This window comes from Diabrotica undecimpunctata, chromosome 1 (assembly GCF_040954645.1).
Source record: "Diabrotica undecimpunctata isolate CICGRU chromosome 1, icDiaUnde3, whole genome shotgun sequence".
Classification (NCBI taxonomy): Eukaryota; Metazoa; Arthropoda; class Insecta; order Coleoptera; family Chrysomelidae; genus Diabrotica; species Diabrotica undecimpunctata.
Genome location: NC_092803.1, coordinates 56,640,899 through 56,655,785, shown reverse-complemented (window position 1 = coordinate 56,655,785; position 14,887 = coordinate 56,640,899). Strand labels below are relative to the sequence as shown.

Genomic DNA, 14,887 nt, shown 5'->3' with positions numbered 1-14,887 from the left:
ATTCCTTATTTAATTAATTGCTAACATTTTCCTAGCCTGGAATTATTGAATGGTTTCTCTCCTAAACGTTTTGGTTGAATAGCGAATTGACTTCGTCTACCTTTAAGTAGGTCAAGTTCGATTTAATGATGTACTTATATTTTGCACCAGTACGATAACCTCTTGTAAATGTAACTTGATAACCTCTTTACCGATGAACACATCGCACACATATTGTTTTGTTTGTATCGATTATGTCGCGGTTTTCTTCACGTGGTAATTGAAGAGGACGAAAACATTTAGGATAGTCCAGGTTTGGTAGCATTAGAATAGAATAGTAAGCAATATTTGGTAATTTATTGTAAGTAATTTTTATTAATTATTTGTTAACTTTTTAAACTCTAGTAAAAAGATAAAAAACAACTCTGTCTAATGTATTGTTTTTCTTTTAATATTGTTTATTTATCATCTTATATTATTTTCTTAAGACTTGCTGTATTCATATAAATCAGCTACATTGTTAAATTTTTAATTATCACGATTATTGTCATTAATATTGTATTTCTATATGATTCTATCATAGCTTATTTCTTTAGGGAAACATTTTTTCCTTCCGCTCAGTGTTTGCCTTTAAGTTAAATATTTCAATAGACTACCATGAGCAAAAGTTAAGACACAACTATATACAAAATTATTATATCCCATTAATACATTAAAAGGGAGATAATTGTGCACAAGGAGGTGTAACCATCTAAGATATCCTCTTATACGTTTCTAAATGTTCATTTTGTTTTTATGTTTTATGGTAAAGCCAATTTCTTTCTTCCCCCTCTTATGAGCAAGAAAATATTGATTTGAGTTCTGTTTAAGAACCTAATGTTTATCTAATATGTAGCTTATTCTTACTATGTATTTTACATGGATATTATCATATTAGACACCATTCTTCTTCTTTAGTTTATTGGTCTCCACCTGCTTGGATATTTGGCTAGCTCATTGTCGCGGAATGAGCTTCCTTATTCACCTAAAGTTTGGAGTTAGTGCAGGACAAACACAACAGTGGGAAAAGCTTTTCTCGCTCAGGGGCAACTGTTGAGCATTGCACAATCTCGAAATATTGCCTCGGATAGGTATAGTGAAAAACCCAGGTGATTGCAGACTGTTTATCTAGAAAAAAATGGTTGTGTTGTTTCTTTACCTAGATTTGACGTATCTTTTTAACACATTATTCAAATTATTTATTATAATATATTTATTTATTTTATCCATTCATTTAATATTTACTTTTCCCCATAACTTAATCTTCTGAATATTCAAGAAATATATTAAGAATTTAATAACAAACAACTGCGGGTTATAAAGAAGGGTTGTAAGAGATATACGTGTTTGACACCTATTTTTAGCCAGTTCAATATGTGAATCAAAATTTTGCACAGTGTTAATATGACATTCAAGAATCACATGTTGTGAGTCTGCTAATTGATTACATTCACACTTAGCCCTATTTTGAATAGGTGATTTAAAACTAAACAGAGACCTGTACGTATTCTAATGATAGTTTTTATATGCCTTCTATCTATGTAGGGAAAACAGGTTGTAGCTGTTGATACCAAATACCTTTATATTTGAAAGATTCGTTTCACTCTTATTTCAATTTATCTCAGTACAATTAAAGAAAAAAGGAAAATGTTAACCTTTTTTCACCTTTATGTTTTCTGGGCAATTGAGACAACGATCTACTTTGGCAGGTGAATCAGCTTTTTAATACCTCAGAATATAGTGGGACCCAAGCAATGATAATATCTAAATTAATATTGTTTGCCTCTTATATCGTCGGTATACTGCAAAATCCAGGTAAATTTCGGTATATCGAAATCGAGAGAAAACGTTTTTAAAGTTTAGTTTTTTATTTTGAATTAAGCGAACGCCTTGTTTTTAATATTCGGTATTCTAGTAAAAAAATGAGTATATCAGAAATTGTATTCTATCATTAGTTTGAAAATGTTGAGACAGCTAGCTGTTTAAACCTGAATTTAAGATGGAAAATTATAGGAATATGCAAACGGCCTGTGCATGAGTTAAAAGAAATGGCCAGAGAAAGATATCTTTGGAGACGGACAATACACATTACGATGACCACTATACTTCCTCCGGGGGGTCAGGATTAAAGAGAGAGAGAGAGAGAGAGAGAGAGAGAGAGAGAGAGAGAAAGAGACAGAGAGAGATTATTATTATTTGTTTCCATTGACATGGCATAGATCCTGTTAATGAGAACTTTAAAAGTAATGACGAAGCAATATTGGGAAGGATTTTTATTATTGAATGTGAAATTTTATCTAAGCTAGAGGCTTTATCCTTTTTATAAATATAAGGTTGAATGCTCCAATAAATGAACTTTGATCAGATAAAAGGCATATATCGAGCACAGTTTAATTAAATCTTGCCCAAGTACTTTCCATCCCTAGATCATCTTCAGGGGCATTTCGTCAATTGTGGCCTATCCGGCAAGAACAAGATGTCATAAACATATAAATGTAGTGTAGTGTAATGTACATTTATATGTTTATGATATCTTGTTCTTGCCGGATCGGCCACAATTGACGAAATGCCCCTGAAGATGATCTAGGGATCGAAAGTACTTGGGCAAGATTTAATTAAACTGTGCTCGATATATGCCTTTTATCTGATCAAAGTTTATCCTTTTTGACGTTTAAAATTTATTGTACCTCTGCCATAGAGACTGGTTTGATAGTATTCCTTCTTAAGCAGATTAATTCATCACAGTCAGCATCCGATCCTTGATTATTTTTTGTTGTGGATGTTCTAGTTTTATAAAAACGAATAGTTTTGGAAACCACATTAATAATAATATTAATTAAATCATCATAATTTACCTCTCCCCTGCAATTGCTTACTAATGAGTTTTCTATATCCTGATAATATTGACCCAAGTTAGCGTTTTTATAATAATTTTGATTAGAGATTTTTAATTGATTAATTTACTTCCCATACACTATTTATAGGCAATACAGTAGACGAAATGATCAGATCCACTGCGGATAGATTTTAACCTGGTTGTCAAATGTCAAAGAAGAATTTCAAAATAGATTGTACTATTGTATGGAAGTGAAAGGCAGTTTTTTCACTAATTATTGTAATTATTTTTGGTAGTGAAATGTTTATTCTAAATGTTTGTAATAAAATTGTTAAAAAAATAATTTTGAAGTTATACTTCTATACGCGCGTTCGATATTGGAAATTTGTACGGGAGTGAATCGGCAAAATCATTACATATGTAAGATATAGATATAGATAATTATTCTTATTTTATATTAATTTGGTAGATATACATTTGGCCAAAGTCTTATACAAATAAATATTCTTCCTGAAACTTCTATGAACAACCTTTCTATTTTTGGAATACAATTATTTAATATACACAAACACAAAATACAACCACAAACTGACATCTTAATAATATTCTTGTCAAATAATGACATTGATTAGCCACCTTATTATTTTAAGGTTACTGGTCGAATGAGTTGAAGCACGGTATTTAAAACAAAAAGTCGCGAGTTCGATTCCAATGAGGACATATATATTTTTTTAATTATTATGTTCTGATTTTTTTCACTGTGGTTTTAAAAATCAAAGAATGGAAAAATCATAATATCTTTTTTAATATTGTTTCGATAATTTTATACATTATTTAATTCTCCAAACTATTTTATTTATCATTGAATATTTAGTACATATAGTAGTCATAGGCGTAGAGATGAAAGGGACAAACATAATGATTGTTTTTTTAAATTGTTTTTATGTATATGTTTATATGTAAGAAGATAAATCTCAAAAAAGGTCGATTTTATTTTTAAATTAAGATTTTTTGGTATATATATGATACTAGTGACGTTATCCATCTGGGAAGAAGGAGTTATTCTTTCACCGAGAGTTAATTTAATAAGATTTTCACAATTTAGTGGGGATTTTGAAACGGTGCCACAAAGAATCAAAAAAATCCAGGGACCTAATGATTTATACAAGTGCTTTCAAATAATATATTAATTTCTCCATGGTCTCATTTAAAAGTATCTTTCCAAATAACGCCAAGATGCTATAAATACAACTGATCCTTAATTCAGTTACCTAAAAATTTAGTAATTCAAGTTTTAAGGTTCAGAAAAGAGTTGTTTGGGTATCCCCCATTCTGCTTATGGGGTTATTCCATTTTAATTTTTCGCTTATACACTGTACGGTATATTTTCTTCTAATGTCTTCGCTTCTCTTTCGGTCTCTCAGCATATTTCCTCTAACTCTTCTCAGTACTCTCACTCTCATCGCTGCCGTTTCCAGTAGCCTTTGTATTGTGACTGTGTCGGGTCTTGTTTCTGAGGCATATGTCATTAGTGGTCTTACACTGACTTTATAAATTCTTGACTTCATCTCAGTGTTAATGTGTCTGTTTCGCCATATAGTGTTATTAATTCATCCTGTCAGTCTATTTGATTTTTCTACTTGATTTCTCACTTCTTTGTCTAAGACTCCATAGCTGCACAATGTAGCTGCACATTAGTAATAATGGTATTTTATTTCCATTATTTTTCATCAAAATATTGAGTCAATTCTTCATTTACTATACTCCTATTACAGGTTAAATATTGTTTATATACAGCAAACGATGCACCATATACCTATATACCTAATTATGTTTCTCTTTCTTCTCTCTCTTACCTATAGCATTACATATGTAATGATTGTGCAGATTGACTCCCAGATAAATTTGTAATGGCGAAAGTATGTATAGAAGTGTAACTTCTACCGGCACACCCGTTTGTTTTTTATCAATCCAGTTTTTTTGTTTTTGTATTTATTTTTCTCATAAACTAATCACTTTAAGCATCATGTGTTACACATCTTTAAAATTAGTACAAAGAGGAGAATACAAATATCAAATAAAAAAAGATGGAGTGTGCCTTTCCCAGCAAGCTTAAATATGACATATTTTCCCCTTCAAATAATAATTGACGTGTTTTTTCGTTTTTCTTAAAAATTAGAAGTTTAAAAGAAATTTAAGGTGGAAAGTTTTATCTGAAAAGTATATTATAAAGTAATTAACGCTAAAATAAAAATCCGGTTTAAGCCAATTTTTATTTAATATAATTATGTATGGGTCAATTCTTTGATAACAATTACCAGACTATCTCTATTACTATCAACACTGTGCAAAATCCATTATCTAATTTGAGGTATAAATTTGGAACATTATTTAGCCGGATTATAAAATTTAAAACATGAGATCTATCAGAGTCTTCTAACTTTCCTGCTAGATTTATTATATCGTCCAAGATATTAGAATGATCCCTATCAATGCGATATGAATTAACTCGCTGATGAGTTATTCCCCTACTAGATCCTTTGATATAATCAGAAACATAATGTACTCTTTGGACTTATTTCTCTTTTTTTGTAATTAGTTACTGCCTCTCTGTAGGTACTCTTATTATGATCTAGGTCAGTGTTTTATATGTAAATGGGCGTATACTCCCATACAACCATTTTTTAATGCAGGAAAATCCTAAGTGTACTTTACAAATGATTGGTTTTTATTAATTTTAGGAAACGATAGGATATTTCCACATAATATTTGACACACAATTTTGACAGCTTATTCCACAGTAATATTTTAAGTTCATGTATAGTTTTTTTACAGACGTGCTTGATGTGATCGATGAGATTTTAAGAAAAATGTTCTTTTGGAAGGCGATATTTCTTATTTACGTAATACAGCAATCTTTTTGCCAAAAAGATAATCATTTCACAGTTGGAAGGAGTACCATGGTGCATCTTTTTGAATGGAAATGGAAAGATATAGCTGAGGAGTGTGAAAACTTTCTAGGACCCAAAGGATTTGCAGGAGTGCAGGTAACTTCGAATTTTAAAAACTTCATATACTATTTATATTAGTTTCCTGTTTCCTTCAAAGCTTTTATCCTTTGTTTGATCTTTTAAAGATGTCATCTTTTTATACTACTCTATTTTCTTCTTCTTTATACCTTTCACTAGAATTGTATCATTTTAGATATCTCCTCCAACGGAAAACCAAATTATACGAATAACCAGAGCGAACAGACCATGGTGGGAACGGTACCAGCCCGTTAGTTACCAATTTATATCCCGTTCTGGAACTGAAGACGAACTTATTGATATGGTACAACGTTGTAACAATGTAGGAGTTAGGTATACAAGTTATATAAACTGATCAAACTTAGATAATATGTATGGTATCCTTTTAGGATCTATGTTGACGTTTTAATGAATGGTATGGCTCAAAAGGCTGGAAAAGGTATGGGAGGCAATTCTGCTTATCCCAGTATCATGTTCTATCCTGCTGTAACTTATATAAGGGATGAATTTAACAAACCTTGCACAGTTAATGACTATAATGACGCAAATAATGTTAGAAACTGTCAGTTGGTTGGTTTACCAGATCTAAATCAGGTAATGAAAAACCAAATTAGATAAATATGCTAACGAGAAATTAAACTTATAGTTCGAATTATTTACATTTGTTAATTTATTTACATTGTATTAAATACTGTTACAACTGGAATATACTGAAACCTAAAACTAAAAGCGTGCTCTAAAATAATAATAAACAATATAAGAAAAATTTCTAGAGAAATATTAAATGTCAGTGACAAGAAAAACACGTATTCTAGATTTCTCCAGATAAAACGTTTCTTCTTTTTAAGATGCCTTTTTCATTTATTGAATGTTGGCGATAATTCGGGCATAGTTGTTTCGATCTTGTGCGGCTCTGAAAAGTGCATGGGGTCGAGGTTTGTTCTTTCCCTCATATTATTTACCAGTGAGTATTTCCTTCTCTTGATGCCTAGTTTCCCTTCCATTTTTCCCTTCATAATAAATTAAAAATTGGTATTTCAAATTTCTAAATATTATATAGACCCAAGTAGGCTGCTTTTCTTCGCTTCATTGTTGCAGAAGTTTTCTTTTTGTCCCTATTCGGCGTAATACTTCGGCGTTGTTGGTTATATGATCTGTCCGAGGAAATTTTAAGGATCTCCTGAACACACATATTTTGAACGTCCCAAGGCGATTCATGAAGTTAGCTTTTATTGTTAAAGTCTACTTATTTAGAGGAAGGTGGTATTAATAAAATGAACTGGACAACGTGTTCGCCAGATCTGAACCCAATAGAGCACGTTTGGGACTTTCTTGGTAGAAATAGTAGAGGTTTCGAAGTCGCAAAAGCCTCAATTAACGAACTTCGCTTGGCTCTAGAAGAGAAATGGGAAAACATCCAGCAAGATGATATTCGCAACCTCATAGACAGCATAAGCCGACGTGTACAGGCAGTTATAGAGGCTAGGCGAGGGCAGTACAAAGTATTAAGTAATTTTTTAGTAGTTTTTCTTTTTTATTTGCGTACTCAGGTTAAGTTACATTTAAGTTGTTTTTTTATGTTTTGTTATTGTTATCATTGTTCATTAAAACCAAGATCATGTCATTGTTTCTAGATCCGTCACATAATGGAGGTGAGTTTCTGTTTGTAAGTATGATCCTTTAAGCTCTTTAGTATTTAGGATAGAGATTTTGTAATTAAATGGTGAATTTTTGACTTCACGCTTCATCATTTTTTCTGCTAACAATTGTCTTCTCAGCTCTAACGGAAGTTCAACAGTTTCTACTCTTAATGTTTCAATTGGAGTGAATTTCAATGCACCAATGCAGAGTCGCGAAGCTTTGTTTTGTAAATTATCTCATTTTTTAGGTAACGTATTATTTGCACAGACATATAGAAAGCTATCATAATCTATAATGGATCCTATATATGATTTATAAAAAGTCATGGCTGTTTGGGCCTCCGCCCCCCACCCTGTCCTCATAATACATTTTACGAAGTTTAATCCCTTACTACATTTTTGTAAAATGTCTAAGTGTGTGCTATAAAGGTTAATTTTTTGTCTAGGGATCTAGTTTAATTATTTGGTTGCTTAAAAAAAAATTAATGTCATTCAGTTTGATGGTAGTACAATTTGGAATATTGTGTCGAGTGAAAATGACCACTTTCGATTTATGTGGAGATAAATCAAAACCTAGATTACGTATGTCCTGGACGAAAGGTAAAATTGCTTTGTTCAAACTTTTTAAACTTGTATCATAACTTCTTGCATATGTGCAAAAGACGAAATCATCAGCGTACAGAATAACATTTGCATAAGGTGGAATATCGTGTAAATCATAAGTAAATATATATATATATATATATATATATATATATATATATATATATATATATATATAAGTAATGGCAATAAAACCGATTCTTCTGGTAAACTCTTTGTTACCAAATGATATTCAGACATGATGCCGTTATCTTTTCTGATTGCTACTGATCTATTTATGTAGATTTTGAGTATGGTGTCTGCTACTTCCTCTGGAACTTGTAAGTTGATCATTTTATTTCGTAACATAGACCAGTCTACACTATTATAAGCTCTTTTTATGTCAAGAAATAATAAAGCTTGGTAGTCATTTCGAGAAAGACATGACTGTATATCTGTCACCAGTTGACCAACAGCATCGCCAGTTCCATAGTTTATTTGAAAACCGAACTGACTTTATGAAAAGCATTGGTGTTATTAAACCACCATTCCAATCTGTTTTAGACAATTTATTCAACAACTTTTAATATCACGGTAATAAAGAGATAGGTCTGTATTATTCGCTTTTATCTGGGTTTTTATCGGGTTTCAGAATAGGCACAACGACAACTTTTTTCACTCTTTAATACTTTCACCGCCTATCCAAATGTCGTTCATTATTTGAGCTAAAAATATTTTAGCATTAATTGGTAAATGATAAAGCATAGGATACCGAATTTCATCATATCCAGAAGAGATATTTTTTCTATTATCTAATGCGTTTACTTTTAAACCTATAAACTCTAAAAATATACTATGATTATTCTTGTCTTGTTCTGGTTTGGTCATTAAATGGTTGATATTGTTATGCACCATTGGCGAAGCTATTGTGTTAAAGAAATGATCTTGATAGTTAAACTTACAAGGTTTCTTAGTGATTGTAGTATATCTCTGGATTTTTTTGCTTGGGCCCAGAGCTCTGTATGTTTTCTTTCTTTTAGAAGCCTTATTTATAGATATTTTAGTTTGAGGAAGAGGAGGAAAATTATCCATGCTTTATGTATCCAAAATTGTAACTATATTATTTGTATTTAAGACCGCAGTGTAGCCATTCAGAAGGCTAGTTTTTGCTTCTAAAAAGGTTTAATTTTGGTATTTGTCAAGATTCTGTTACTTTAAAAGGTTTAATTTTGTTCTGTCATAATTTTTTTAATTTTGTTCTACTTAAAAAATCTAGGACAACTTTTATAAGAGATATAAGAGTTTCAAAAAGGTATTTGTCTGTAAAAGTTATAGAAACATTTCTTATAATACCTTTTTTTTGCAATAAATTATTAGGAATAAATTCAGTTAGATTATGTTCATTTAAACGTTCGTCTTTAATTGATTTATTGGCATTTTTTATTAAAAAATCTTTTATAAAAGGTATAAAGGAATTTTTAAATAATTTTTTTGTGATACATGGTATACAGCCAGCCACAAGAACTTAGTTTCCTTGTCAATTTTTTATTGACTTTAACTCAACACGTACCCTATTCTTACCTACACTAGTTATACTTGTTATATTTTGGACAGCAAGAACCTTATCCTTATTTGTTTTGTCGATAAAGATACGAGATTTGTTTTCCACTTTATTGGAATAAAGATATCCTTTTTGGATGGCTCCTTATCAATGACAGCATTATTTGTTGTATTTTGGAACTCCAAACTATATTCCATAATCATGGGTATTGTCTAATCCGTCTTCATTAGGAGGATCTTCTTCCTCCATTGTAATGAAACTAAAGTCAATATTATTTATAAACAACACAATTTTACAATAATTACCCACAAACTTTTTGTCTATAGACAACGCGTTAGTTTTCGATAAATCCGAGTCGATACGTATTGGACGAAAGATTGAGCATAACTGCTTAGGAAACTTATTTACAGTAGACTTCTCTTACACGTTTGTTTGCAATGTTTAGTTTTCGTCCAATTTGAATGCGGTAAAGATAACTACCAAGAACTGCGAACAATGGGTGTCTTACTGACATTTAGTTTATAGTACATTTATATTACATTTATACTACGTTTATAGTACGTTTATAGTACGTTTATACTACGTTTATAGTACGTTTATAGTACGTTTATAGTAAGTTTATAGTACGTTTATAGTACGTTTATATTACGTTTATAATACGTTTATAGTACGTTTATAGTACATTTATAGTAAGTTATTAGTACGTTGATAGTACGTTTATAGTACGTTTATAGTACGTTTATAGTAAGTTTATAGTACGTTTATAGTCCTTTTATAGTACGTTTATAGTACGTTTATAGTACGTTTATAGTAAGTTTATAGTACGTTTATAGTACGTTTGTAGTACGTTTATAATACGTTTATAGTACGTTTATAGTACGTTTATAGTACGTTTATAGTAAGTTTATAGTACGTTTATAGTACTTTTATAGTACGTTTATAGTACGTTTATAGTACGTTTATAGTACGTTTATAGTACGTTTATAGTACGTTTATAGTACGTTTATAGTACGTTTATACTACGTTTATAGTACGTTTATAGTACGTATAGTTTGCAATACATTAAAGGCTTCCTTTTGGAGACTGTAAGGACTAATCGAGAACACGTCCTTGAATAGTGTTGGTAATAACTGATTTTAGAGGACCAGAAGTGTCCTTGCGCCTGACACAACACACTACCTGTTACGAAATTTCTCAACCATTGCTAGGTAACATTTGACTTTTACTGCGGGTCTTCTTGTTAAACACGTCGATATTTTTCAGGCACTAATTTTAAACTTACACCATTATTCCGTTCATTTCCGCATGGGCGGAAATAATACTCTACTATTGTCATTTTCTCCTCGGTTTTGAGATCCATTTTCACGACGGTTTTAATACTAGAGCACTGTTATAACAATTAACAACAGAATACCGTATTTCTAGCAGTTAGTTATCGAAAATTTGATATATTAAACAATTATAATATAATCACAGTATGTAGCTTCACTACCGCCTAGAGCTTTGTTGAATTCATTATAAAAGCGGGTTCTACCAGCATGTATTAAGTGTGATGTTATTGCCTTTATTATATTAGAACAGAAAAAAGTTTATTTGCTATCAATTTTTTTATTAATTTTTAGAGTCTTTATAGCGTCCGAAAAAAACTTTTACAATATATAGACAGACTATTGGATTTAGGAGTAGCAGGAATAAGAGTGGATGCAGCAAAACACATGTGGCCTTCAGATCTTAAATATATATACGATAACGCCCAAAATTTAAGTACAAAACACGGATTTGCCCAAGGAACACGACCGTATATTTATCAAGAAGTTCCTGATTTGGGTGAGATTCTAAATAAAATATGAAAGAAACAAATATAAAATTTTCTTTATTTTTAGATGTGGTTTTTGTGTAATTTAGCTATTTATTTCTATATATTTTTCTGTTGCTTATCCACTACATTTCTTACCATAGATAATACTGTATTCACGTATGGGACGTAACGTTTAAATTAATCATGTTTTATCATTATTTCTCTTCAGTGCAATTAGACTACTACTTCATTATATGTAACGATTTGGTGTCACGTGATTTCTGATGAAAACTAAAGCAGTCGTTGCAATCAAAGAAAGGAAAAGAAAAGTATTTTTAAAGTGGGTAAACATTTATTTCCTAACTGAGGGCTTTCGACTTACAAAGCCATCGTCAGAGCTATGGTCAAGTTTTTAAAAGCTTCACCACTAGGAGAGATCTCATTTGGTAGAAAAATACAGAAATTTTTCTCAGAGCTGGTTCTATATTATGATATTTTATTAAAAAACTCCAAAAAAGACTGTGTACAATGGATTCCACAAAAAACGTTAATAAATTTGGTTATGGTACGGCTGTCAGAACCCGATTATTAATTGGAGTTGAAGCAACATAAATATTTTATTTGTTGCTCTGGGAGCTAGATTATTTTTATGTATTTTTTTTTAATATGTTCAAATTTTTTTGTTATGTCTTGAGTTAAGAGTTTCAAATTGTACTTATAATCCTCACATAATAATATTATCCTTAAAATAATGGGGCGAAGTTTCATCACCTAGGTATTAAAAAACTCTTTTAGTGGCATTGGTAAAGTCAATCAGTAAGGCAATGAAACTTAAGGACTCAAGTTTGCCACATTATCAGATACCAGTAACACTTTGTAACGTTCGTCACTTTCTAATTATGATTTAAAAATCAATAGTTTTTTATAATCACTAATAGTCAGACAATTCATATTACCGGCAAAAGAATTTCAACATTATAAATGGTAGAGTGTGCGTAGAACGAAAGATTCATAGCTGCCCTAGGAGAGAGAGTCAGACTTCACTTCGATGTAGATAGTCAAACGAGGATGGTTAGCTTTTTGTAACGAAAAGTTTTGTCAAGAATTTATTTTAATTTAAGATGTATTAAATTTGAAAAATATTGGTTTTTTTATTTATTAGAAGGGTGTAAGAGTGTATTTTGGTTTGGTTTTTTTCGTTGTGAAGTCCATAAGTAACCCGGTGAAATTTTAACACGTTAAGCGCCGGACCATCATGATATAAGCCCCGGACCATTCTCTCAGACCGGAACATTTTTTTAATAATTTTGAAGTAAGAATGTGTATAACTATTTATTTCTATTCTAAAATAAAAAAAAATACATTTTTTTAAGTAAAAAACAGCATGTACCAAGACGGTACACACGGTCTATTTATAATTATTTTTGTAATTTGTTTTAATATGGACCATGTGTGCCACATGCCACATTGGCTCACCCCAAGAAAATCAAATGCGTTCCCCCTAAGATATTTTAAGTTTCATCATCATCATCAGCCCATAGTTGTCCACTGCTGAACATAGACCTCCTCGAAAAACCTCCATTCAGATCTATCTTGTGCTGCTGCAATCCAGTTGGTACAAATCCTCTTTTTATGTCGTCAGTCCATCTTGTGGGTAGTTTTCCCGGGTTTCGTCTATCCGCTCTCGGTCTCCACTCCAAGATTTTTTTGGTCCACCTGTTATCCTTAATTCTAGCGACGTCTCCTGCCCACCTCCATTTAATTTTGGCTATGTGTTTTATAATGTCTTCTACACCACTTTTTGTACGGATTTCTTCGTTTCTTACCCTATCTCGCAACGTTATACCTAACAATGATCTTTCGTGTAGATAGATACACGATAACACGATATTCTTTCGTGTAGATGTCCTTGTTAGGGTAAGTGTCTCTGCGCCATATGTAAGGATAGGCAGGACACACTGATTAAAGGCTCTTCTTTTTCAGCTGATAGGTATATCACCTTTAAAAATATCACGCAGTCTTTCATATGCTGCCCATCCCAGTGTTATTCTTCTTAGAAGCTCAGCAGTTTGATTATCTCTGCTAATTTTTACCGTATGTCCAAGGTATATGTAGCTATCAACAATTTCAATTTTGACGTTTTCTACCCTTAAAGGATGGCTCGGAACTAAATTAGTCATCATTTTTGTCTTTTGGTAGTTAATATTTAGACCTACTTTACGTGCTGCATCGCTGAGTTCATTTAACACATCACTGGCAGTCTCTAGGTCATCTGAAATCAGAACAATATCATCTGCGAATCGTAGATGACTAAGCATCTCACCGTCAATATTTATTCCTTTACACTTTCCCATTTCAGTGACTTCAAGGCATGTTCAAGTACAGTAATGAACAACTTGGCGACATAGTATCTCCCTGTTGAATACCTCTCCTGATATGTATCTCATTGGCAGGAACGTGCAGATTTATAGTTGTTGTAGCATTTCCGTATGTATTTTCTATAATATTGGTGTACCTATGATCAATTCGACACTCTTTCAATGCCTTTAGAAGTGCGGGTAGTTCGATAGTATCAAACGCTTTATGGAAGTCTATAAATGTTAGAACTAGAGGTCTATTGTATTCAATTGATTTCTCAATCAAGACTTTTATGCACTGTAGGTGGTCATTTGTACCGTAGTTGGGGAGAAAACCAGCCTGTTCTCTTGGCTGATATAGCTCAAACTTTGCTTCCAATCGATTGGTTATTCTTCTGGTGTACAGTTTGTATAAATGGTTGAGTAGAGAATTGGCCTGTAATTCTCTAGGTTCATGTTGTCATCCTTTTTATGCAGAAGAATTGTAATGGAGTTATTCTAAGCTATAGGAATTTTTTGACTATACAAGAAGATATAACAGGTCTCGTATTTTTTTCAGAAGAGAAGTTCCGCCAAGTTTTATAGCTTCTGTAACTATTCCGTCATCTCCTGGCGCCTTGTTGTTTTTCATTTTTTTTTAGTGCATATTTTATCTCATCTTGAGTAATTTCTGGAATGTCCTCAGATCCCTGGTTTTGAACCTTTTGTCTACCGTCTTCATTTACTTTATTGTTAATTTGGTTTGTGTATAATATAGTGTAGAATTCTTCGACTATTTCAAGTATTTTCTGTCTGTCTGTTGTTACATCACCCTCTTTATTCCTAAGCTAGAAAATTTCTTTGTTTTCAGAAGTGTTTTCAGAAGTTGTTTGCGGCATTAAAAGACTTTGAACAATCTGTTCACGGAACTCAGTAATTGAGAGATGTTTGCAGGTAACAGATTTGTAGAGAACTAATGAGTTTACAATTGCGGTATTTGTTAGTAATTCTACAGCCAATTTACGATACCACTTTATACTTCGTTGAACAGGAGAATTATATGCAGCCCTCTGATCCGACATATCGA

General features: G+C 31.7%; 1 protein-coding gene across 1 annotated transcript in view; it reads left to right on the top strand.

The window, feature by feature from the left end:
- Window positions 1–5,703: 5,703 nt before the first annotated feature.
- Window positions 5,704–14,887, top strand: part of LOC140449530 (alpha-amylase-like) — a 265,425-nt gene continuing 256,241 nt past the window's right edge. The window contains exons 1-4 of the mRNA XM_072542729.1: window positions 5,704–5,901; window positions 6,059–6,216; window positions 6,273–6,477; window positions 11,289–11,493. Coding sequence (XP_072398830.1) covers window positions 5,725–5,901; window positions 6,059–6,216; window positions 6,273–6,477; window positions 11,289–11,493 — 745 coding nt within the window. The 5' untranslated portion in view covers window positions 5,704–5,724. The remainder of the gene's footprint in view (window positions 5,902–6,058; window positions 6,217–6,272; window positions 6,478–11,288; window positions 11,494–14,887) is intronic.